At 40.6% G+C, this 23,831-nt stretch overlaps 2 protein-coding genes across 7 annotated transcripts; one reads left to right on the forward strand and one right to left on the reverse strand.

The window, feature by feature from the left end:
• Window positions 1-154: 154 nt before the first annotated feature.
• Window positions 155-9,282, reverse strand: si:ch1073-90m23.1 (rap1 GTPase-activating protein 2). Its single transcript, XM_040030006.1, has 19 exons — window positions 8,558-9,282; window positions 8,373-8,405; window positions 8,162-8,252; window positions 7,928-7,963; window positions 7,787-7,834; window positions 7,473-7,670; window positions 7,294-7,391; window positions 6,422-6,500; window positions 4,879-4,932; window positions 4,537-4,620; window positions 4,328-4,428; window positions 4,114-4,243; window positions 3,801-3,962; window positions 2,957-3,028; window positions 1,829-1,915; window positions 1,559-1,714; window positions 1,390-1,473; window positions 1,255-1,274; window positions 155-1,164 (listed from the first exon to the last, which is right to left on the reverse strand). Exons 1-19 carry the CDS (start codon window positions 8,626-8,628, stop codon window positions 1,074-1,076), a joined length of 1,695 nt encoding a protein of 564 aa, XP_039885940.1. The 5' UTR covers window positions 8,629-9,282; the 3' UTR covers window positions 155-1,073.
• A 3,085-nt stretch (window positions 9,283-12,367) lies between these two features.
• On the forward strand, window positions 12,368-23,595 carry casp2 (caspase 2, apoptosis-related cysteine peptidase). Of its 6 annotated transcripts, none has more exons than XM_040030013.1 (13): window positions 12,368-12,504; window positions 12,945-13,108; window positions 14,865-15,035; window positions 15,131-15,205; window positions 15,388-15,570; window positions 15,787-15,856; window positions 16,292-16,383; window positions 16,636-16,818; window positions 17,378-17,506; window positions 17,622-17,712; window positions 21,138-21,338; window positions 21,701-21,810; window positions 21,914-23,595. In XM_040030013.1, the coding sequence occupies exons 2-13, from the start codon at window positions 12,959-12,961 to the stop codon at window positions 22,046-22,048; spliced, it is 1,590 nt and encodes a 529-aa protein (XP_039885947.1). In that variant the 5' UTR covers window positions 12,368-12,504; window positions 12,945-12,958; the 3' UTR covers window positions 22,049-23,595. The 6 variants fall into 6 exon arrangements, with proteins under 6 accessions (XP_039885947.1, XP_039885949.1, XP_039885948.1 ...); XM_040030015.1 differs by having other exon boundaries at window positions 21,138-21,326; XM_040030014.1 differs by having other exon boundaries at window positions 12,368-13,108.
• Window positions 23,596-23,831: the final 236 nt, after the last annotated feature.

A 23,831-nucleotide genomic window follows, 5' to 3' on the forward strand; every position in this document is an offset into this window, starting at 1 on the left:
ATAGTTATGCCATATAGTGCACTATAGCTGAAATACTTTTTTTTTTAACTTATGCATAAAAATGAGTATTTTCTGCATATGTAAGAGATCTGAATACTTCCTGTACTGCTAATCTTGCTTCTCATCACATATTCTTCTTTCTGGCTAAGTACAGCGCGTGCATACACTAAGTGATGACCTATTTAGTGCAGTTTTATTTGACGGACTCTTGCATATCTTATTCGAATCAAACAATCTTATATATTATGCAGTAACAGTTCACCTCCTTCTGCCTCCTTACCTGCATCATCACTCCAGGACAGAACAGCACGTCCCTTTATTTTGTTGCTTCATTTCATTGTTATTCCAGTGTTCTTGCCACACTTTGTTAAAATCAGTTTAGAAACCCTTTTTTGTGCATGTGTTGCTTTTATCCACAACCACCACACTCAAGTGACGATTTGGTGTGAGCGGTCAATTTATCAATTTATCAGTTTTTTACAATATTTAAAAGGTTGGTTCTATCCAGATGCTGTATTTGTGCTTTATGTTGGTTGATTTGTATATTTAAGACATCAAAAATAACCAAGGATTTTGCCCAGTTTAGGTTTTGTATGGTTTTTCTGTTGAGCAATAAAGCTGTTTTTGAGTTCACGTTTTGTCTCCGGAGTCTGCACTGTGGGTCCTCCAGACCTGCACACAGCCAACACCTGACAATAGTAACTGATTTTTCAAATTACATTTTATTGGTCTTTAAAACAAACCATTTATTTTCTACATTTTATATTCAGTTTTAATTTAATTCATTATATCGTGTTGCCTTCCTGCAAATTCAGTCTCTGGCATAAACCTGATATTGTCTTATCATTTAAACTCTTGTCATCTGTTTTAAGTCAAAACATTTAAATTTAACGATTCTCATGAATCTAGAATATCACTCCTATAACAGTCATATAATTATATTTTATGCATTCAGAACTATTTACTTTTACAGTCTATTTACATACAGGTCATCCACCAGGATTTTAAAGTCTAACCATACAGGCCAGCAATGTCTATATTCATGTCTAAAATCTACAAGTACGTTTTTGCTTTTATATCTCCTCTTGAGGACTTGTTTGATCTTTGAGTTCAGCTGCCCCCAAACTGTCAGTGGGAGCAGGCAGAGGTCCTGAAGATTTGTCACTAAAAAGAACAAAAAGTGATTTGTTTTACTTCCTCAGCTCATACACAACTGAACATTTGAATTTTTTAGAATATTTTTATGAGTCTCACCTATCTCCATCTTTCTCTGTCTGTCAAGGAAGGTAGAGGAGAACATCAGTGCATTTAGTATGAATAATCTTATGACTTTATTCAAACAGTTTCCATTGCACAGCAAGCTTTTTCTTTCTTTCTTTTTTTTATTACCTTAGCCTTCTGTGATGTGCTGCTAGCATTCTTCCTGGGGACCCCCAGATTCTCAAAAGAATGGCTCCGCACTCTGATGGCTCTCTGGTACAGGAGACAGAGGTAAGAACACTTAGTTAAAATTGTAAATTCAAACATGCAAGTATTTCAGAGAAATACAAACATTCACCTTAAAGTTTTCAATAAATCCCCCACTTCCTTCAGATGGCCCCCGCAGGCCCTCTGAAGTGGGGACAGCAATCAGTGATTGATCCCCCATCATGCACTGGGAACGGGTGAAGAGTTCAGCCTGCAAATTCTCCAGGAGTGATGAACGAGTGCGGAGCTTTGTAAGAGTGAAGGAGGGGAAAATGCAAAGGGCAGAGGTCAAAGTCAGAAGAATAAAAAACACAGATATTCAATAATGAAGCGCATTAGGGAAAAGTGTTCCTCCATCTACCTCCAGTCTGCTGAACTGCTCAGCCTTATAGCAGGATATCTCAGCGTTAATGAGTTTAGCCAGCAGAAACTCTCTGAACTTTGAAAGCTAAAGGAAGGACAAAGGAAGACAAACCTTGTGAGATATTTCACACACTGATTATACTGGTAAATACTGTACTGAGCTCCCTTAAATAAAGGACTGACACAGAGAGCAGGTGGAGCAGAAGCAACCTTTCACTAATTAAATCAAGGTGTGTTCGCATTCAAGCAGTCTGAATGGTCAATGACGTCCAAAGGAGCAAAGCAAGGCAAGACAAAGGTTAGACCGACATGTTAAGCTGTGTCTTTTTAGAGCACATATTTAGACCTGTAAGGAAGGTGCAGGAGTTACTAGTAACACAAGCTCTGTTTTAGTGTCTCAATAAGCCATGGCAGTGTGGCAATGAACCACAAAATACCAGAATTCTGAAACCACTTTCAGCCATCATTTTACTATTTACACCTGTGCTCACTGTGACGAGTCGAACTGACATGTCTCCACTGAAGAAGGTTTGTCCACTAGAGCCCTAGTCTGGAGAGCAAGTATACACTTTAGGGCCACTTTGCCACTGCCAGGTTGGACCTCCATGTTTTGAACTAGTGGTTATTTGAGTTACTGCTGCTTTCCTATCAGCTCAATCAGCCTGAATTGTTGACACAAGATGAACTCTTCTTAACTTTTTCACGCGTCTCAAATTGTTGTAGATCTTTTGGCTACTTACTCTCAACTTACGTAGCATGACTCCTATTTCTAAATATCTTGTGAGACCTCAAATTATTATGTAAATCTTTTCATAGCATGCAATGGGCCCCTCAGTACCAAGCAAGTAGGAAAAAAATTAGGAAGATTTCATTTCTGTAGCAAGCTCTGCCATCCGGAGATGAAGCAACCACACCATCTCTGTAGGGCTACAAAAGCTATTAAACATTTGACGTCCACTCATATTTCTGGGAGAAAATCGCAGTGGACATCAAATGGATATTACTGACAAAGCAAATAAAGTACAATATACCTAAAAAATATATGAATTGGCTGCAGCTGTTGCATTAAAGAATAAATAAACACATAAACAAAGTATACTGAGACAGAAGCTCTGTTTTTTCTTACATCTGTAAAGACAGGGGGATCTGGAAGCACTGGACCAAAGGGAGGAACATCTTCTCTTGCCGTGACAGACACCTGCAGAAGACAAAAATGGCAGAGATTAGCAGAGATTGTTGCATGATGTCAGTTTATCACAGATATATTTGAATCAACCGCTAGTCTCATCAGCTGGTTTTCAAACTGCCAGGGCATTCGCCCCTGACTGCCACCCAGCAGTCATTAAACCTGTACTCTACAGTGCCTCCTGCAGGTGGTCAGCCAGCCCGTGTTGCCTGTTCAGGCTGTGTCTGAGTGTCGGAGTGGGCCCCGTGTGATAAAGCCTGGTCATCAGGCTAGCTCCTTTGAGCTTCCTCCCAAGGTACATAGTATTCTGGTACCTGATGATTTTTTCTTCATCGGGGTTGTGTAAAATGCTCTTTGTCTGGTTCCCCAACAAGAAGAAATTTCCCTAGAAAGACCCAGTCAGGGTCAAAAGCTCCTAACAAATATAGCCCAGTCGTTCAGTCGTTCAGGACGGATTGAAAGCAGCGCTGCCGTTCTTCCGCACTGAGGTGGTCCAGGCATCTAATTTGGATACCTCCCTTCAGTGTACCTCTGGATGAGAGGGAGGTCTGGAATTCTCTGGTTAGGGTGGATGGATGAATGGATGGATGAATGGATATTTGTATCTATATGGCAGCATATAAGTAACAACAATGGCTTTGCAAAAATGTCAGTGTTAATGCTGTAAGACACCAGCACTACCACACAACCACTACATCACCGGGCCACCCAGCTGCTATATTCCTTTACAAATATGGTGAATTTATTCAATTTGCATTGATGGGGATGTATTTTGCCCACTTACTTGATATGCTGCTCCACCTGTTTCCTCTTGCCTCTGAATCCTCCGGACGACAATAAAACAGTGAAGGAAGTGAGACTTGATAACATCAGACAGAAAGGGGGTTTGGCCCTCCTGGCAGACCAAAGCTACGATGTCATTACCGATGTGCCTTTTTCTTTGTAGCTGTGCAGGGTGATGAGAAAAATGTTGGTTAGTGTCTAAAAACAAGTTGATTCGTCCCTCCCCACATAAACTTAACTACACATAATATCCTCAGAGAGACTCTCCTGTGAATCATCAGCACAAACAGACTGAGGATGATGTGATTAATGACCTGCTGTGGGTCACCCTCTGTGTAAGGCAGTTTAGTTGCGACATGAAACATGATTTCTCTCCCACGAAAGGAAGTGTAGACTGCTTCACTTCCTGTCTGACCATGACACACATCCAGTCCTCCTCTAAAGCTGAGAAAAAGAGCGAGGAGAGAAGAAACCATGTGATTTTCCACATTTCTTGTGTCACTTCTTCACATTGTCAGCATACTTTACCCCGTGAATCCTTGCAGCTGAACCGTCTCTCCCAGAATAGACAGGAACTCTTTAAACTCCTCACTTTCCTCATTGTTACCCAGTATGTCTTCCTCAGTGAGCTACAGAGAAATGGATTTCTCTGAGAGGGATTGGTTATGATATGCTGCCATATTTTAGCCATTTTTATAAAAATGCATGGCATTTTGAAGTAAAGCATCAGTTCTTACCTGCCTGTCCTTTTGGCACAAAACACCAAACTTGAAATTAGGAGAAACTCTGTGTTCATCAAATGTGGTTATAAGTTCTGGAGCCTGAGAGAGGAAGAAGAGAGAGTTGAAGAGCGAAGAGCTTCACAGAAAACATGCTGACATGTCACAGTAGGAAAGGCACAGGGAGAAAAACCACATCAGGTTCTTTGTATTACCTTTCTGCTCACTGTCACACTGTTTGGGACACCCGTTTGTGTTTAACTGAGCCATTCTTATTGTTTTTGGTGACACCTGTGGCATTCCTCCTGTGACGTATGTGAAATATGTGTCAATTTTTCAAGTCATTTCAGAGCATATTACCTTCAGGTAGCAGACCACGTCAAACTTTGAGGCAGTCACTCGGTCACAAAGCATCTAGAAAGAATGTGAGGAATAATTATAAGTGCTTGTCACGTATTCAGTGCTTGAAAGTGAGAACATTTATTCATGTACTGAGGTTTGATTTTGGGGTATCTTGAGCATTTCTTTTGGTTTATTTCTCCGTTTTCTACTGCCTCTCAGAGTGAAACAATACTTTTTACTCTGCTGCATTTTTTTACATATATATTACTCTTTTAGAAAAACTGCAAGATTAAAAAGTGCTACAGTCACCATCTGCAGTACTGCAAAAAGTGCTGTCTGCTCAGTAGCTCGTAGAACCACACTAGCAGCAGCAACTTGATGTGATTTGAAGTTTCTGTGTGACTTTATCAGACTCTCACTTCATTGCTTCAGTTCTTGGATGCTTGGAGACATTCCTTTACGCACAGCTCTCTTTAACTCCCACCACAGCATTTCATAGTTTGAAATCTAGACTTTGGACTGGGCCACTGAAACACCTTTATTCTTTTTTTTCTGTCGCAGGTTTGCTGCTGAGTTTGAAATGATTGTCTTGTTGCATGGCCCTGCAGTAGCTTTAACTGGCCAACCAGACAGATGGCCGCCTGTTTGATTCTCCTTTACATACAGAGGGGTTCATTGTCAACTTAATCACTGCATGAAGCTGCAAAACAAGCAAAACTATTACCCCACCGCCACTGTGCTTAACGGTGTGCATGAGGTGTTTTAGGTAATATGCTGTGTTTGGATTTTGCCAAACATTGGACTGTACACTGTGATCAAATATCTTCATTTTAGTCTCATCGGTCCAGAAGATATTGTTCCACAAATCTTGTGATTTACACAGCCGTAGCTTTGCAAACCTAAGTCATGCTGTCATGTTCATTTTAGAGAGAAGAGGCTTTCTCCTGGCAATGCTTCAAATGAACCATACTTGTTCAGTCATTATCTAATTGTGCTGTCATGAACTTTAACAGTTGATGTGCTAGCTGAGGGCTGCAGAGTTTGAGATATAACTCTTGGGTTTTTTTTCTACGAGCATTGCACAATCTGACCTTGGGGTGAATTTGCTGGCATGTCCATTACTGGAACAGTGTGTCATTGTGTTAACACACACACCTAAAAACTGCCAGAAGTTATGGTTTTATGGAGGAAGTCAGACTTGCGGATGATTGTTTTAGCATCTACCTGCTACTTACTGTCTTAATTCCTATGGAAGCATTAAGGGTGTGCTTAATTTTTCACAGAACAACATAGAGTCCAGTAAAAACTCTATTTTTCACATAAGTGTAGAATGTAAGGCAATAAACAGTCTATAAAGTAGTTAGCCTTAGCCGCTCATCGTTTAGCTATTATGATGTCAGTGCATCCATAAAAATAATAAAACACATATGTAAGCTTTTAAGTACTTTAAATACACAGAATGTGCACAATTAATGCTTTTACTTGAAATAATAGTTTTTCATTTGTGGTTACTATTTTGCCAAATAGAAATATAGGTATGATACAGTAAGAAGTTTGATACCTTTGCTAATTCAACTGCAGATGGCAGGGTGGGGAAAAGAGACACAGAGAAGACTCCATGCAGAGAACACTCCTTCATCCTGTGAGACATAAAGCACAATCATCATGCCTCCTTTTCTGTGATGCAGTTTCTTGTAATAATTGATCAACCACGCTCTACATTAAACATATGGTAAATGGCCTGTATTTATATAGCGCTTTACTAGTCCCTAAGGACCCCAAAGCGCTTTACATATCCAGTCATCCACACACACATTCACACACTGGTGATGGCAAGCTACATTGTAGCCACAGCCACCCTGGGGCGCACTGACAGAGGCGAGGCTGCCAGACACTGGCGCCACCGGGCCCTCTGACCACCACCAGTAGGCAACGGGTGAAGTGTCTTGCCCAAGGACACAACGACCGAGACTGTCCAAGCCGGGGCTCGAACCGGCAACCTTCCGATTACAAGGCGAACTCCTAACTCTTGAGCCACGATCGCCCACGATATATATATATATATAAACTATAGCAAAGAAACCTTAAAGATTCCTTTCAGAGATACTTTAAGATCTTTTGTGATGCACAGCATGCACACGGGAAGTTTTAAATGACCTTGTTATGCTTGTAAAAGTTGCATATTAAACCAGGATTGACTTCTAAAATGAAATTCTGCTTGTCCCATGACACCTTCACATCAGATTTAAGTCAGATAAACATTCCTCTTTCAGCATATGAATCTGAAAGTTTACACAATAACCCTAGGAGAAAGAGATTTCGGAGCTGAGGGGGCATTTAAGGAGAAGCACAATTTTCTGTTAAACATTTTTGGCTGCATTGTAGCTTAGAATAAAAAATGTCTCACAGTAAGCCAAAATAGCCAAAGATCACCTTAGAATCACCCTGAGCCTATTCTCCTCTTCCTCCAAACACACAGAGAGAACCAGCGAGCCCAAAGTTGGATCCACTGCTGTGAAAGAGTGATGGTACTGCGTGGCAAAAGGGTCAAAAACATTAATATCAGTGCAGAAAGAATATTCCTATAGATTTTACAGATAAAGTCTACTTACTCGTGAGCGGAAGAACTCGTGATAGATTTTGGCCTCACCGTCTCTCTCCATGATGTCATAGCTCTCTGGGTCAACGGCATAATGGGAAGAGGTGGGACTCACATCTACCAGTCTGTCCAGAGGGGGGTCTATCCAATAGCCTCCCAGTTTCGAAGGAAGGATAAGCGGCAGCTCTCTCCCAGTTGTAGAAAGTGGAGACTGACAGACACAAAAAAGAAGAATCTGATTGGGCTGATGTTTGTTTGGGGAAACACCTGTTATCATCAGTACAGAGCCTGTGTCACTTTTTTATTATTACTATCAAGTAGAGAAACCTTGAGAGGAAGGGGGAATTCACATCGTTGCTCATCGATCCTGCTGCCCTGATGGACAAGAGCTTTAGTGATTACAAACATCTGCTGCTCAGGCATTGATGGATGCACACACTGCACAAAATGATTGACACTGTAACTCACCTGCAGCTTCTCAATGATTTCAAACAGCTCTGATTCCTAATATATATATATAAAAAAGTGAAATTCAAGTTGAGAGAAAGGAAAGCAGAAGCACGGGTGAGGAAGAGGAACATGACTCATATTTCAGTCTTTCTCTAAACGGACTTCTAGAAATGTAGAACATGGATATTCATCCCTTAGAGTGAATTAAAATTAAAGCGAGAAAGTGCACACTAAAAATGATAAGGATGTCACCTTCTGGTTGCTGCTGGAAGAACGGAAAGGCTTGCGCTCACTGGTAGGAGAATCCAGGGTGTCCAGACTTTTGTCCTGCACGAATTCAGGTCTGCAGCAACAGGTTGGTTTACACAGCAAGACAGCACAGTTAGTAACTCCTTACATTATACAGGAAAGGTTAACATGTTAACTCAAAAAAGCTGCAGTAGAAAGGAAAATAAAGCCTCACCCCGTCTCATCCCCACATGTGAATCTATCCACACTGTAAACAAGGAAGTAAGAGCTTTTCAGAAACTTCTGCATAAACAGACAAGATGACTTAAATCTAAAAAAAAAGTGCCGTTTGTTCAGGTTGTGCCGCTGCTCCAAGGACAATGCCAGTCCTAATTTAAGACTAACAGTGTCTTTACTTACCTGCCATATGCCCCAAAAGTGAAACTTCTCTTTCTAGAGTAGGACATATCATTCCTCTTTTCTCTCTCCATGCCTTTGGTGTCACTGTGAATGTTTGTACATGCCAGTTTGGTGCTGAGTCAATCAGGGCTGGCTAAGGTTGAATTAATTCACTCTATCATTCTGTCACTCCTCTTCCTCCTCCTCTGCCCCCTGCCATTCACTCATTTAAGCTTCCCTTTCCTGCCTCTGTCCTGCTGTCAGCCAGACAGGCAGCATTAACCCGCTCGTGGTCACAGGTGCAGCCGCCGCCGCTAACTGTAAGATGGACACGGTCAGGTGCTCCACGCTGCTTCGCGCTATCGATCCCGAGTGAACGCTTGTGGTGGTTTCACAGACCGGCTGAGCTTAAAGATAGGCGTGTAAATAAATAAAGAAATGAGTGAGACATTTTCTCCCGGACCTGCTACCCTTTGAGTCAGTGAGAATCATCAATTATTGACAGGTCACACAGTGAGGGTGAGGAGATAGACAGCAGGGGAGGGTGAAGGAGGGAGTGACAGAGAGAGAGGGATGGAAAAGGAAGTAAGAACGCGAGAAAAACAGAAAGGCAGGAATACATGCAATGCAAAGCACTCACCTGTTGGTTCTAATGCATTAATGGTTGCTGTCTGTCTCTGTGTTTGTCATAATGTGTGTGTAACTCTGATACCTTATTGTAAAATACACCCAGTAAGAATAAATTGTGCCAGAAATGTTCCTCCATTGGTTTTATGTGATTTGTCATATTTTATTCATTAAAATGATTTATTTAGTATGGTTTTATTGCACTAATTATTTTCGTATTTACAGTTATTTTAGTTCATGGTTCTCAACGTTGGAGCTTGTAAGATTATTACTGAACTGGGAAAGAAGAAAAGAAACCTCTGGTACAACAATTTGGATTCAAAATTGTAAACTTTATTCTGAGTATTGCTTTTTCATGAGCAGATGGACTAACTTTCTAAATTTCAATCACCAGCTCAAATAAAGCTATGACATTTAAATGAAATATCTCTTTGAAGGAACTGCAATGGCAAACATTAAAGAATACTTTAAAAAGGAAAACAGGTGGCTTCCTTTCACACACAAACTTTGCAATGTATACAAGAATGCTCTGTTTAAAATGTCAATTTCATATATTTAAACAGCTAAACAGATAGGTTTAGCTATCAAGTAATCATGGTGGAGTGAAAAGGATAGAGTACTCAAGTATAAGGGATATGACTGACAGAAAAAGATGCACCTCCACTGAACTGGACATTTCTGAAGCTGTGGTGGAAGTCACTGAGCAAACTGTTATCAATCATGACCACCTTCTGCACCACTTCCTGGACAGGCAGCAAATCACCTCCTCTTACGGACTGATAATTTCATACCACATTCTGTCACCCTGTATGATTAAAGTCCACTCTACCTTTTATCATTAGTGTGTCCCACACTTATTTTGTTCCCCCTCACTGCAAACGTGTGTCTCAATTTCCTTATCATATTTCAAAATTTCCTGTTCCTCTTGTTGTGGCTAGAAGCAAGTTTTGTATTTTTGTTTGTTTGTTTGAAAAAGTACAGAACTGTAATAACAGAACTGTTATAACAAAATAATTTCCCAAATCTGGGATAAATTCATTATTTCTTATCTTAATTGGTATTTTAACATTTGTTAAATATCAATGGAGCTTGTTTTTCCCTTTTATACTAAAAAACTGACATCAGGTTGTTTTGAATATCAGATTGTAACTGGAGGCAGGACCTTACATTACAACTTATCCTGCCATTGCTCATTTACAAACTCAAATTTTAAACCCAAGTTTCAAGTTTTATTGTCATGTACAGATAAACAGTGTAGCCACATTTATCCATAATGAAATTCTTTGGCTCGTGCTCCTCAGCTTTACATGAGCATATAGAGAGTGTGCAGCAACCCTGCTGCAAATATGTGACCTTTAAGTGTCTTTACACTCCTCCTTTTTAAATAGCTCTCTATTCGAGAGGCCTTTGTGCCTGCCTTCTTATCAATTGGTTACTTATTAACTGAAATGAGATTCAAATTCAAAATACCCTTATTTCTGTTGTTCACACAGAAAAGAAGAAACGATTGGTTCACTGAAACGCCACTCAAACTGTACACCGCTCTCATTGGTCAGAATCCAACTCGAAGAGTCTGATGTAGTGATGTGTCGGTCGCGAACGAAATGGCTCTTAGAGCCGGGTCTTTGATGTGAACGACGCGAGCCGGCTCCTTATCGCGAGCCGGCTCTTATCACAAGCCCTGGGTTCTTTTTTTCTTTCTCTCGCCCTCTCTCTCCCACTTTTTTCCCGCTTCACTCCGCATGAGCCTTGTGCTTTGCGCTGGGAAGAGGGGGGAGGGGCGGTAGTTACACACTCAGTGGCACAGGAACAGACACAGAAAGACAGCCAGGGACAACAAGGTCACATTAGAAAGGTATAGTAATCATCCACAACTATTTTCAGTTGCAGATGATAAAGGATTCAGAAAGTTTATTCATGCAGGCCCATATGACAGAGAATATGCATCTTCTTTTTGTTTTCATATTATAATTTACATTTAATTGTGTTGTGGTTTGCAGTGTTTTGTGTTGTTTTCACTTTAAATTTGTAAAAGGAAAAAGCTGAAAATTTAAATAGTTAAAAGTTGAAATGTGAATAGTTGATTTTTGTATTATATGATTTATTTATTATATTTTATGTGGCGTGAATAAATAAAAGTATATTTACGGTGGCCCCTACAGACAAAGCATGTAAAAACTTCAAAACACGTAAAAACTCCAAAACACGTAAACACTCAAAACACGTACAAAACACAACAGAAGTGCTCCAGGATGCTGGGCGCAGTGTTGAGCTTTTGTTACCTAGTGGCTACACAAGCCAGCAAGTACCAACAACCGGATTTGGTGTGTGGTAATAACAGGTAAATGAACATTGTTTTAAATTATTTGAATATATATATAGGAGTGCACAAACAATACACATATGCTTTCAATTGTGTAATTTAAGTGATCTAGGTAACCAGTGGCAGTCCTAGCCTGTTTGGCGATGGGCTGTGTGTGAGACTTTAAATCATCAAACTGTAAATTATAAATTGTAAATTGTTATTGATCCCTTTACCCCGAGTCCTAAAGTGTATATTTATTTTCTTACTCTATTGTTTGTTTACTTGCACTGCTGTAACTGGAGCCTCGTCGTCTCGTCTCTCTATATGCTGGACTGTATGTAGCGGAGATGACAATAAAGTTTACTTTGACTTCAGCAGCAAGAAGGCGCACCGAGGGCTCTCGCGCTCATTTTTCGCGTGTAGAATTTCGAAAAAACATCGATGCAAATTATAAGTCTGTATCATAACGTCTGGTGTTTTCGTGTTTGTTGTTTTGTTTTTATTTTGTTTTATTTTGCGAGTTGGTTATTAGATGCTGCTCCAGCCAGTCAGTGAATCCCCCGTCGCCCCGCCCTCTCCTCCCTGTGCCGCAAGCAGCAGGCGCACCTGGCAAACGGAGGGCGCTCTTACTCCCAGCAAATGGGCGATAGAAAACCGATCGGTGCTTATGCCATTCCCAATATGCGCTGGCTGATGTCGGGGCAGCATGAGTACGAGCAATTTTTATTTTTATTTTTTTTTGCCAATGCCCGTGATGCCGCCCCCCACCACAATGCCGCCCCAGGCAACCGCCTGTGTCGCCCGTATCAAAAACCGCTACTGTAGGTAGCTCTGTTTTGGAAGTTCAGTTAACGCTAGAAATGTGTTTTGGAGTTTGTACCTGTTTAACCCATTGCGGGTTTTCGTCTGTGGAAAAAACCTTGGTCAGACGACACGCTCTCATGTCTTAGTTTATTGCGTTTAGTAAAGGGACTTACGGAGACATTTTGCTCATTTTTAGGGTGTGTTGATAGTCTGTTGCAGGAACAGAAGAGAGGTAAGTAGTGGGGATGCGGGGAGTCATATTAAACCCACTTCAGTGCAGAGAAAGTCGAAGTTAGCTAGCTAGTTAGCTAGCGTTTATCACCATCAGCCAACACCATTTAGATTAGCGTAACTTCTCTTTTATTGTAACTCAGCATAGTAAACTTACATAGCTAATATTATACTTCCATTATTTTTCCTCTTTATCTTATTATGTGGTAGATACTTTACTGAGTTTACCATTGTATTGTTCAGCTTCTGTTGTTACTGGTTTATTATTGCTGGCTCAAAGAGTGCCTCATGGTAACGTTATCGCTTGTGTTGTATTTTGTTATAAGGGTGTAACTGAGGAGCCAAGCTAATAAAGTGACTGTTCCCAGTGTTGGACAAAAACGTCCATATGCTTGTATTGTTCACAATGTTCGTGTACCTTGTTACCTGCTCTGGATACAGTTTTTGAGGGGAAAATGTTGGAGTGTGGCATGATGGAGCGGGACAGGCAGGCTCTCCGAAGAAACTCAGCTATCCTGTGCAGACAGCTGGTGGTGGATGAGCTGCTCATTCAGTCACTGCAGGCAGACGACATCCTCACGGAGAGCATGGCAGAGAGCATTATGGTATGTGGATAATAACTACTATATTAACAGTGAGACAGCTGATTCTTAACAGTTATGTGACTTTGAGTTACCTCCAGTTTGCTTAAATTGAAGTTAACTGAATTTTAGTTGGCTGTCAGCAACTTTGCTGAAGGTTATGGTCAGTTTTTAGCTTGTGGTTTAAATGTATGTGGGAGTCAGAACCTCTAATCCTCCCATGAAATAGCTGTTAAGTAAAAGGTGACTACAGAAATGTTTCCTGCAGTTTTACAGGAACTACCACCATTTCTGCACTCTGGCAGCCAGTATAGGCTCCAGTGGCAGAGAAAACATGAGTTAGATAGGTAGTTAATAAAGTAGATGATTAATTCTACAATTAAAAAGATCTCTCACAGTCAAATCTATAAAGTTCGACAGTGATATAGTTTATAGTATAGTATAATATTTTTCTTTCAGCATGCTAATGCTTTTTATTAGAAATAAAGCATTCATGATGTGATTGATGGATCCTTCTACATCTATTATCACAGCAAATTATCAACACTGCCTATTCAGTGATGAGTAGTTGTGCTTTGAATGAGGCCTTCATCTTCTGTGCTGTGATTTAGGTACACTTTAATTAGGTTTATCTGTCCCAGAGACGTTTTGGGTTTTCTAGTTAAGTATAATCTAACTGTATACTCATATTCTTCTTTAAAGTCCGTCACCTCAGGTATTTACATAGTTGGTTCACTGTAATGTAAATTCTCCTCAGATGATTCTGCATAGTCACAAAATGCAGGCGGGCACGTGGCTGTCCACGTGGCCACTCACGCTCCCCATCTGATGACAAAATTTACTTCATTCAGACCTGAGCAGAGTCACAGAAATGGAAAATATAATTATGAAAATTGAACACATTTTAATTCTGTCATTCTGCAAGCTTTTTTAATAGCTATGTAATGTTTTTACAGCCTAATAAAACCCTTCATATTTATTTATCATTGGATGCATATATAGACTAACTGCAAAGTCAGCACTTAAAATCTCTACATGCTTTTTATTATTTTGATTTGGTAATTGAAATAATTAGGGAACATGCCACACCTGTTCTAAATACTTCAAGCATGTGAAAGATGTGTAACAATGCAAGAAATGTCTGCTTTCCTAAATTATTAACAAAATACTTTTGCTAAACCTTATGCATTTAAACTGAAAGTCTAGACTGGAGAGTCTAGTGTCTCACTATCCAAAGACTTAGGGATCTTACTATTTTAGAGGTTTACCAGAGAAAACCAGCTGGGAACCACAGGGCAACGTCCTTCAGAGACATTAATATCCCTTTTCCACCGACACAATGCTGGTTACCAATCTAGAACTAATGCCAGAAAGCTGGCACTGGCACAGCACCACAAATTGCCAGGCTAATGTCAGAGGAGATGCCGTAATAAATAGTTTGTGTCTGCCATGATTTTACTGCAACTTCTAATAATTACAGCATAGTAACCTTTCAAATTGTCGGCTGTTTCTCAAAAGGCATCAACATAGAACAGGCTTATATTTGGTGGAAAAGGCATTTGTGAAAGTTTTGATTTAATCCCTCAAGGTTGAAATCTTTACTTCCGACTGTCCTGTCTGAGGACCACCTTTAAACATCTAAAGTTTAAGGTGTCTGGATGAATTCACAATCAAATGTTATAATGTTGAGAAGGTGAAAAAAAAGTAAAACCAAATGTACTTTTTAATTAATTCATTGTTAGTAAATTTTATGTTTCCGATGTGATCTCTTCTACTCCAGGCAGAGCAAACGTCTCAGAAACGCAGCTGGCGTTTGCTTCTACTCTTACCAAAACGTGGACCCAGAGCCTTCAGCAGTTTCTGCTCAGCTCTTCAAGATACTGAACAGAAACACCTCTACGACCTGCTCATAAAATCACCAGAGAAAGATGGCATAGAGACACACACAGATGTGAGTGTGTACTTGACATCAACCATACACATGTCGCACAGCAGCAGTATACACAGCAGATTTAGTGCAGTTCTTAGACTGCTTTCTGCTCACAGAGTTTTCAGCCTGAGGAGGAGCCACAGGAGAAGGCAGGGCAGCTGGTTATGGAAAGAACAAAAAAGAAGAGAGAGGTGAGCTTGCCTATGATTATCGAAGGCAATGTCACTCTTGGCATTTTTGAAGTAGAAGACATCATTGCATCATTGAATGCCTTTCATGCCTCTTTAATAGATTTTTCTTTAATTATAAATGCTAAGATTATATAGAGTAATATTTTGGGAATTGTAAGCTTCAGTAACATGACGTTTGGCAGGCATCTTCAGAAGACAGAGAGGAAATGTATGAGGTGAGCAGCACCTCATCATTCCCAGTCCAGGCATCAGATAGCTGGCCTGGCTCAGAGTCATCAGTCAGAGACTTACCCCCAGTCAGGGCTGAGGACAGGAACAAACAGAGACTGAGGACAAAGAAACGAGGAGCAGATATGCAGACAGATGTGAGAATCACAAAATGCATCCATCTCATTATATATATCCAGATGGCCCACCTGAAGTAGAAAGGCAGGCAGGAGTTTCCCAAATATTCAATCTAGGACTGCAGATGTCATATTCCCACAAAAACAACAGCTGCTTCCACTGTATAGAACAAAATCCTTCATTATCTTTTTTGTACAGTCTGTCTTTAATAATTTGTGTATCATTTTAAATTTCAGAGGTCTACGGACTCTTCTCTTCCACTTCCAACTCAGGAGGAAATTGCAGCCAAGAGAGCAAGGACACATGGTGAGCGGTGCTGCAGAGCGTCTATGCGTTCATTTCAAAATGGGTTTCAGTGTGTGTAATGTTGTTGTCAGTCTTGTTTCCCTGGAGACATGAAGTTGTTTCTCAACAAAAGGCTTTATGTGTTGTTCATTTTTAAGACAATTTAATATATATGTCACACAAAAACACCATTCTGTAGCCACTGACTACTTTAGGCCTTTAGTCTCCTGTTATTCTGTTGATTATTTGAACTGTTATAAACACACATCATAGAGAAAAGTGTAGAAATGTTGTTTTTCTAGCAGGTACCTACTGTCTCTACCTGCAGGCACCACACCCCAAGAATGACTCATTGACAACATGATACTCTGCTGTTAGACAACTCCATTCAGTGATGAGGACTAAGAATAGTTCAGTTTGTATTAGTTTGTGATTGTTTGTGTGTATGTGCTGCAGAATCCATGGAGTTTAGTCTGGATGCTGACAGTCCCATCAACAGTCCGGTCCTACCCTGCACGCCTGACTTTTACCTCTCCCGCTGCCAGCAGGTACGATTTTGTTTTCCCATCAGCGGGTCAGTTGAGCCCATGCGAAGGTGCTCAGTTTTGTTTGGATTCACTGCGACCGCCTAAAAATGCATGTCTTCAGCATTTAGCTATGTTTATGTAACAAGCATAAAAATTGCAAATTTAATCTTTGGGTTTTGTCACTTTGTTAAGGTTTTTTGTTTTAAACAGATTAAAACAAAAAACCTTATTGTGTATGAATTTTCTTATATAGGTCATTCCATTCTTATTCAGTCTTACAGGTTGAGTTCATCGCCTCGTGGTTTTGGCTTGGTGATCAGTAATGTGACCTTTGACCCTTGTGCTGCCCCTGACCTTGACCCTAGAAAAGGCGGCGAGGTGGATGATGAGGTCCTCAGGAAGGTTTTTACAGAGCTGGATTACGTTGTTGCTGTGCACAGAGACCTCACTGCTCAGGTAAAATGATGGATTTTGCAGGATGTTTGAAATGTGACACTTTTATCTTATTTATTGATAAACCTAAAGAAAGGATGTTTGGGCCAAACAAAAGAAGATGTTAGATAAGCACCTCAGCAACCTCTTCACCTGACACAGTTTGGAGAAAGTCACTTGTTGAAATGTTTAAGTTAAGAAATACTGGGGATATGGTGTAGACAGGTTTTTTTAATGTAGGATTTCTTCTGGTTAGCCCACTTTCACTGCTGTCTGAGGAAGGTGGGAGGTTTGTCACAAAGTAAACACACTTCACGTTTAATTAATTTAAGTCCAGATGCACATATCCTGCCTTGAACCTGATTGTTTACTGCACATCATGGTCTAATGAATCCATTGCTAGTGAGGGGGTGTCATCCTGCACACTTTAAGTCAGACCCTAAGTTGAGTGTTTCCATTAGTGAGAATGAAAATGTTTGAATACAGCTTCTGTGAAATTTGGACTGAAAGATTGTTGCGTTTGTGTTAACGCTGACTTTGACCACAGATGCTGATGCTTGTTCTTGTTCGTATTCTTGTGTAGGGTATGAGGACCTGCATTGAGAACTTTTCCAGACGGCCAGAGCACCGGACAGTGGACAGCTGTGTGGTGTGTCTGCTCTCCCACGGAGTGGAAGGGGCAGTGTACGGTACAGATGGCAAACTCCTCCAGGTCAGTTTGTCTGACACTTTACTGTGTAGATGTATGGTATGTCATTCAATAACAAAGATTCAACTGCTTTTTTCTGACATTTAATGCTAATTGTGTTTAACTTGGTCAATTTCAGTTGGACTGGGTGTTTGAGGCCTTTGACAATGCACACTGTCCACTTCTACAAAACAAACCAAAGATGTTTTTCATCCAGGCCTGCAGAGGAGGTAAGATGAATGAGATTGTGCAGCACAGCAATAAAAAAGAATTATACGGTAAACATGTTCTGGGGACTGCACTGTCCACAGTTCTGAGAAACTACCTGGGTAAAATCCAGGGCTCTCAAAATTTCAAAATCCCTGGTAGCCCTTCGGGCAGGGACTCCTCAGTTTTTGGTAGCCCAAAATAAATGTAAGTAGCCCGAATAAAAAAGAGAGCAATTTTTTGATTGATGTTTTGTTTCCTGTTTTGTTTCCTTTACAATATTATACATTAAAGTATAATATTGTAAAGGAAACAAAACATTAATCAAAAAATTGTTGAAAAACAAATTACAACATTGTATAAAAATTACAATCATCAACTCAAATACTTGGTTCTAATTGAACAGAAATTTCTATGAACTTGTAAGAACTGTGTAGGACATGAATCAGTCTGTGTCAGATCCTGAATTTGAAATTTCCACTGAAGTCACGGGTAAGAGACAAGTGGAACCAAGATCTAGGCCATTTGCTTTTTGAAGTTTGCAAAGACTGCTAAATTTTGCCAGTGGTAGTTCACTCTTTGCAACATAGTACGCTGTTCTAAGCAGATTTTTCAGGTTTATTTTTAGTATGTTATTTGCAATTGGTGTTTGTTCTGGGAAAGATATTGCAGACTGAGCAATAATGCATTTCTTGCATTTCTCATGGGTTCTAATGGGGGCCTTTCTTAAAATGACTGGTCCCAGTAACAAAGGCGCTTGTGGACTCAGAAATCGAGAGAAAACCAACAACACACCCGGCAGAACATTATGTTATTTACACGGGTGCACATAAGTGGTCCGCAGGTGCGCATTCGCTGTCAAAATAAAAGACGCGCACCAGATAAGAAGTTGCAACGCGTGTTTGCATCCATATAAAAAGCACTGTTTTTGTCCGCTAGAGTGGGATTTTCACGGCACATTCTGCACCACATCTCTGTGCGTTCATCATTTGTTTGAAGCCAGCTCACCTCCTGCAACCACTTTTCCGAGAATACGCGCTTCTTTTGTGGTTCGGACTCCTTCTGACATTTGTTTGGAGGTAGAGGAACACCAAAGTAATTGCTTAAAGGAGCTTCTTCGACATCTTTAAGAGTTCTAAACAAATGTCTGTCCTCCTCCAGAAAATCTTATGTATGCAAACACGCGTTGCAACTTCATATCTTGTGCGCGTTTTTTATTTTATTTTGACAGCGAATGCGCACCTGCGGACCACTTATGTGCAGCCCTTATATAGCTCGTCATATTGCAGCCACAGAAATTCTTTTGTCCATGAAACCATAAAGCTGCACTTTTTTGCCTTATAGTCTGATTTGTCCTAACTTTTCCATTTTGTGGTAACCTTTTCTTTGGCTGTCACTTCTTCACCCTGACCTGTCTTATTTGGCTCAGCAGAACTAAAATATATATCCTGCTGCTTTTACACACACACACACACACACACACACACACACACACACACACACACACACACACACACACACACACACACACACACACATAACGGTCAGCGATTCTCTGCGCGATCAACCTCTCATATGTTTAAGCTTGCTGCAGGAGATTTCACTTGTCATGTTTGCATAGTAAGCTAACGATTGATAAGACGATGTCAGAGGAATTGGTGCGCAAATTATCATCACTCACCAATCAGTGCTGTCGCTCTCTATACACAGTTCGCGCGATTGCAAAGTGAAAGCAAAAAACAAGCGCAAATTCAAACGCAATTTCAATATGTCACATATTGACAGTGGCTCACCGATGCCAATGACATAATTACCCAGCTACATTTCCGAAAGAATGCAAAAGCATTGACATATATTTTTCCTTCCTATGATAGCCCGACGGGCAGGGAAGAGATAGATTTTGGTAGCCCGACTGGAAAAATCGCTAGCCCCGGGACGTCGGGCTAGCGATTTTGCGAGCCCTGAAATCTCTTAGAGCCGTGCAGCATTATGAAATAGTGGTACCAATCTTCCCCTTCACATGGCCAGATGTTGTCTGCTGTCATTGTCATGCCCACTGAGAGAATCACAGTGGGTGGCAGTTTCAGAATCGCCCATTTACTCTACAGTTCCAGCTGTGGATTGTGCCAAAATCTCAGTTTTGTGTCAGTTTTCATCTTCTTTATAATATTTTGATGAAAATTCAAACAAATTCAGCACAATAAAAATAAAATGAATCTGTGGCTTAACAAGCTCCAAGTCAGTTGTTCTGTCTCTGTGACGGAGGTTATGGCCTGGCTGCACACCCAGTGATGCTCATGACAGATCCTTAGACCCCTCAGGAGCAAACCTAATTACTTCCCACACTCCCTCGCTGCACACAGAGCCCAACACAGGTGTGCTGCTGAAAGGCTATTAGATGTGCTTAGCAGCTCTGGAAATAGCTTCAGTGAAATTCAGATATTGCTTATTTAGAGTGTTCATGGATACATTGGTATACTGCCAGTTTTTCTTAATAAGTAAGAAAAATAAGTACCTGTAAGTGTTGTTTGCAACACAGTGGTTAACACTGTGAGGTCACCGCAAGAGGGTCCTTGTTTTGTGGAATATACATGTTATCTGTGTGCCTGCATGGTTTTCCCTCCAAGTAACCCAGGATCCTCCACCAGTCTAGGGCATGCACGTTAGTGGAATTTGTGATTCTCAGTTGGTCGCCGGTGTGAATGTCTCTGTGATAGCCTGGAGACCTGTCCAGGGTGTATGCCACTCCTCACTCAATGTTAGCCGGGATAGGATTTAGCTCTCCTGTGACCCTGAGTCCTTTAAACGGTTAAAGAAATGGATGGATGGATAGCTAAAGGCTTCAAAGTGCCTGCGGCGTAGTGCTGTGTGAATGTGGCTTGTGGTGTAGAGTGCTTTGGGGGCAGTCAGTAGGACTAGAAAAGTGCTATGTAAATTTCAGTGCAAGATTTCTTCGTTTTTTGCCATTCAGAAGTTTAGAAAAAACATTTCAACCAGGGCTCATGCTAAATGCCAGTGATAGCTTCGCTTTCAGACTTTTTCCAGAATTCATTTGGAATAATACTTGAGTTTATCAAAGAGCTGCAGGAAACCCATTGAGTTCAAGCTGTTTAGCTTTTTTAAGGCTGGGGCAACAGCTTGAGAAGCATGCTAACTGAGCAGGCACAGCTTCATTGCTCCATCTATGTCTGCTCAGGTGGTGTTACAGTGCAGCGTTGAATCACACATGCATTTTTTTAATCTTTCAGTTTTAATCTCTTCTGCTTTGGTTTGTTTTCACTGGCCTATAGTGTCAATAAAATGCTTTGCCCCTTTGGTGGACAGTTGCATTCATTATTAAAGAATATTTGAGACAAATGACTAAAACCTGCAGTAATCCAACCCAGTTATTGCACTAATATCGCTGCTATTTCTTTTTGGGCCTAATTGAAACTTACTTGTCTTCCAGAGGAGATGGACTGTGGCGTGGAGCAGATAGACGGGCCAAAGAGGACGTGCTCACCAAGCTGTGAACAGCGGGATGCTGGCAGGGAGGGACAGGGGGATGCAGACTCCAGACAGAGGGGGGACACAGGAAGACCCAGGATTAAACTTCCCCAGCGGTCGGACATGATCTGTGGCTTTGCGTCTCTCAAAGGTCAGAGAATTTGTAAGTTTATCTAATTTGTTATTCTGGGGTGGGTTTATTTATGATATTTTATTCATTAACTGAAACATTGGTGTAAGAGGAAAACTAATGAGGCCATCGGGATCAGCAGTAATGGTTTTGTAATTCTTCTTTTTAAATTATCTTTGGCCCTAATCATTATTTCTGCTTTTTGTGCAGTGCAATTAAAATGTCTGCTTGAGAGGTTTTTTTGTGCACAAGCGAATCAAAAGTGGATCTGAAATTGATTCTTATTATGTAAAGCTTTATTATGTAAAGCTCTACCAGACAACACCTTCGCTCTGTGTTTCTGTGTCTCATCTTGATGTATTACACTTCTGCTGTTTGATCTTTTCCTCCTCAAGGCACAGCAGCCATGCGAAACACTAAGAGAGGATCCTGGTTTATCCAGGAACTCAACTCAGCACTCCGCCTCCACGCCAGAGACACCCACCTTGCGGACATATTGGTGCAGGTAAACATGTTTTTTCAGACTGCAGTTGCAGATTACAAACTGCTATTTTGATATATAGTACATTTTTGAAACCAACATGTCTTTTTTTTTCTTTTTCTCCCAGGTGAACAGTCGTATTAAGGAGAGGGAGGGCTACGCCCCAGGTACTGCCCACCACCGCTGCAAAGAAATGTCAGAGTTCACCAGCTCATTGTGCAAAGACCTCTACTTTTTCCCCAAGCACCAGCCCCAGTATTAATATGCACATTAACACACACAGATCATTCCTTGTATTGAAGCCTGGAGTAAGGGCATCACAGCTGTTTATTGCACACCACACACTCACACATTCCCCCCTGTTACAACTTGACATCCAAATGTCTAGTGGTTTAATTTATCCATTCAAACCACTAGACATTCACAAGCACACACACATATACACAAATCCTGGAAAGAAAAAAGGAGCGAGCTTCTGTTAATCTACATGTACATGGAAATGGGCAACCTATTGGCATACAATGTGCTCATGTATATATTTGTGTGTCTGTGTCTATGCCAGTTAGAGGGTTTAGATGTTAATCCTTTGCAGTCAAACTGCACAGCTACTTTGAGCTTTCACAAGCCTCTTTTTAAAATGTATTTTGTACACAGATCTATTTTTGTGGCTTTATTTTGTATGGAATTCTTTTTATAAGGATTGTAAGGCCCATTCTTATATTTGTACATAATGTATGTTAAATGTTATGAACATTTCTTGTTATTAACATAGTGACAGGCAGGGGGCAGGGCAGCAAAATGCATTTCAGCATCTCGATTTCATCAATATTAACATCTCCTTCAGTTGAAGAAGAGCTTTATTGTCATGGCAGCCATGGTTACAGACAGCTATGTTTAAAATTAAACAATAGAGTTTTTGAACTATTAAATTAGAATATATGATTTTTTTTCCTCACATAGTTTGCCTTACGAAAAGAACAACACCTACAGGGCAGCTTCAGTATGAAGTTTATCTTCTCACTTTAAATTGACATTTACTGATATTTAGTAAATTTCTCTGTCAGGGTGGTGGAGTGCAGTCTGGTGCTACATGTAGGGTCACTTACAGACAGTATGAACTCTGACCTTTACACATTTTACTTGTAGTGTTTGTTCCTGCATAGGAGCTGCATATTTAGTCAGTCTCGCCATTGTATTTTACTATAATCAATGCACAACACATAAAAAAGTGTCTTCCATTTAAAAAAAAAGCCTGTGCCAGCTGAGGATGATGTGTTGGATAAGTTTATGACCATGGTGCTGCTTTCATAGCATATTATAAGTCTCTGGCACGCCTCCAAACAAAGTATTTCTGAAAGCTGCTCCAGAATTTATGGTTCCCAGAAAGAAAAGAAAACTGACCAGGCAAAGTATGTTTTAGTTACAGCAGTGTTGCAGTGAGGGGCACAGTGGTTGAAACAGTATTGATTGTTAACTATCAGTAAAGGGATGATTTTAAAGATCCTGTGTATGAGGCGGTCTTAGCAGAGTTTACCCTGGTCTGAAGCGTGCTCACTCCACTTATGTTTTAGTTTTAATAATTAAGAAACATAACTTAAGAGAGGAAAAGATTGGACTGTTATAAGAGGATAGTTTTCCTGTAGAATGAGACGTTTTGCTGCCAAACTCTGCTGAAGTGCTTTGTAGGGTGATGTGATGTAAGGTGGGGAGGGGGCAGGAGAGACTTCAATATTAATTACTGCCAAATGTTGAGTATAATAAAAGGCTGTGGGTTTTAAACAATAAAAAATGTCTGTGTTTGTTCTTAAAGCTGTGTTTGTAATTGCATTTTCTGCAACGACAGCTTTTATGCACAGGTTTAGATCACGTTGCATCCGTAAAGTCAAGGCCCTCTGCTCAAATGTACACTGTTGCCGCTCCTGTGCATGCTCCGCTCCATTTGATCCTCCTTGTTGCTGTGTTTGTGTGTGTTGTTCCCGGCGTTCAGCCTGTCCCCCTCCGTTCTCAGGTATAGTATAACTGGCTCCCCACTATTCCGCTGCGCT

The sequence above is a fragment of the Simochromis diagramma genome, unplaced genomic scaffold (assembly GCF_900408965.1).
Source record: "Simochromis diagramma unplaced genomic scaffold, fSimDia1.1 OVJJ01000361.1, whole genome shotgun sequence".
NCBI classification, from domain to species: Eukaryota; Metazoa; Chordata; class Actinopteri; order Cichliformes; family Cichlidae; genus Simochromis; species Simochromis diagramma.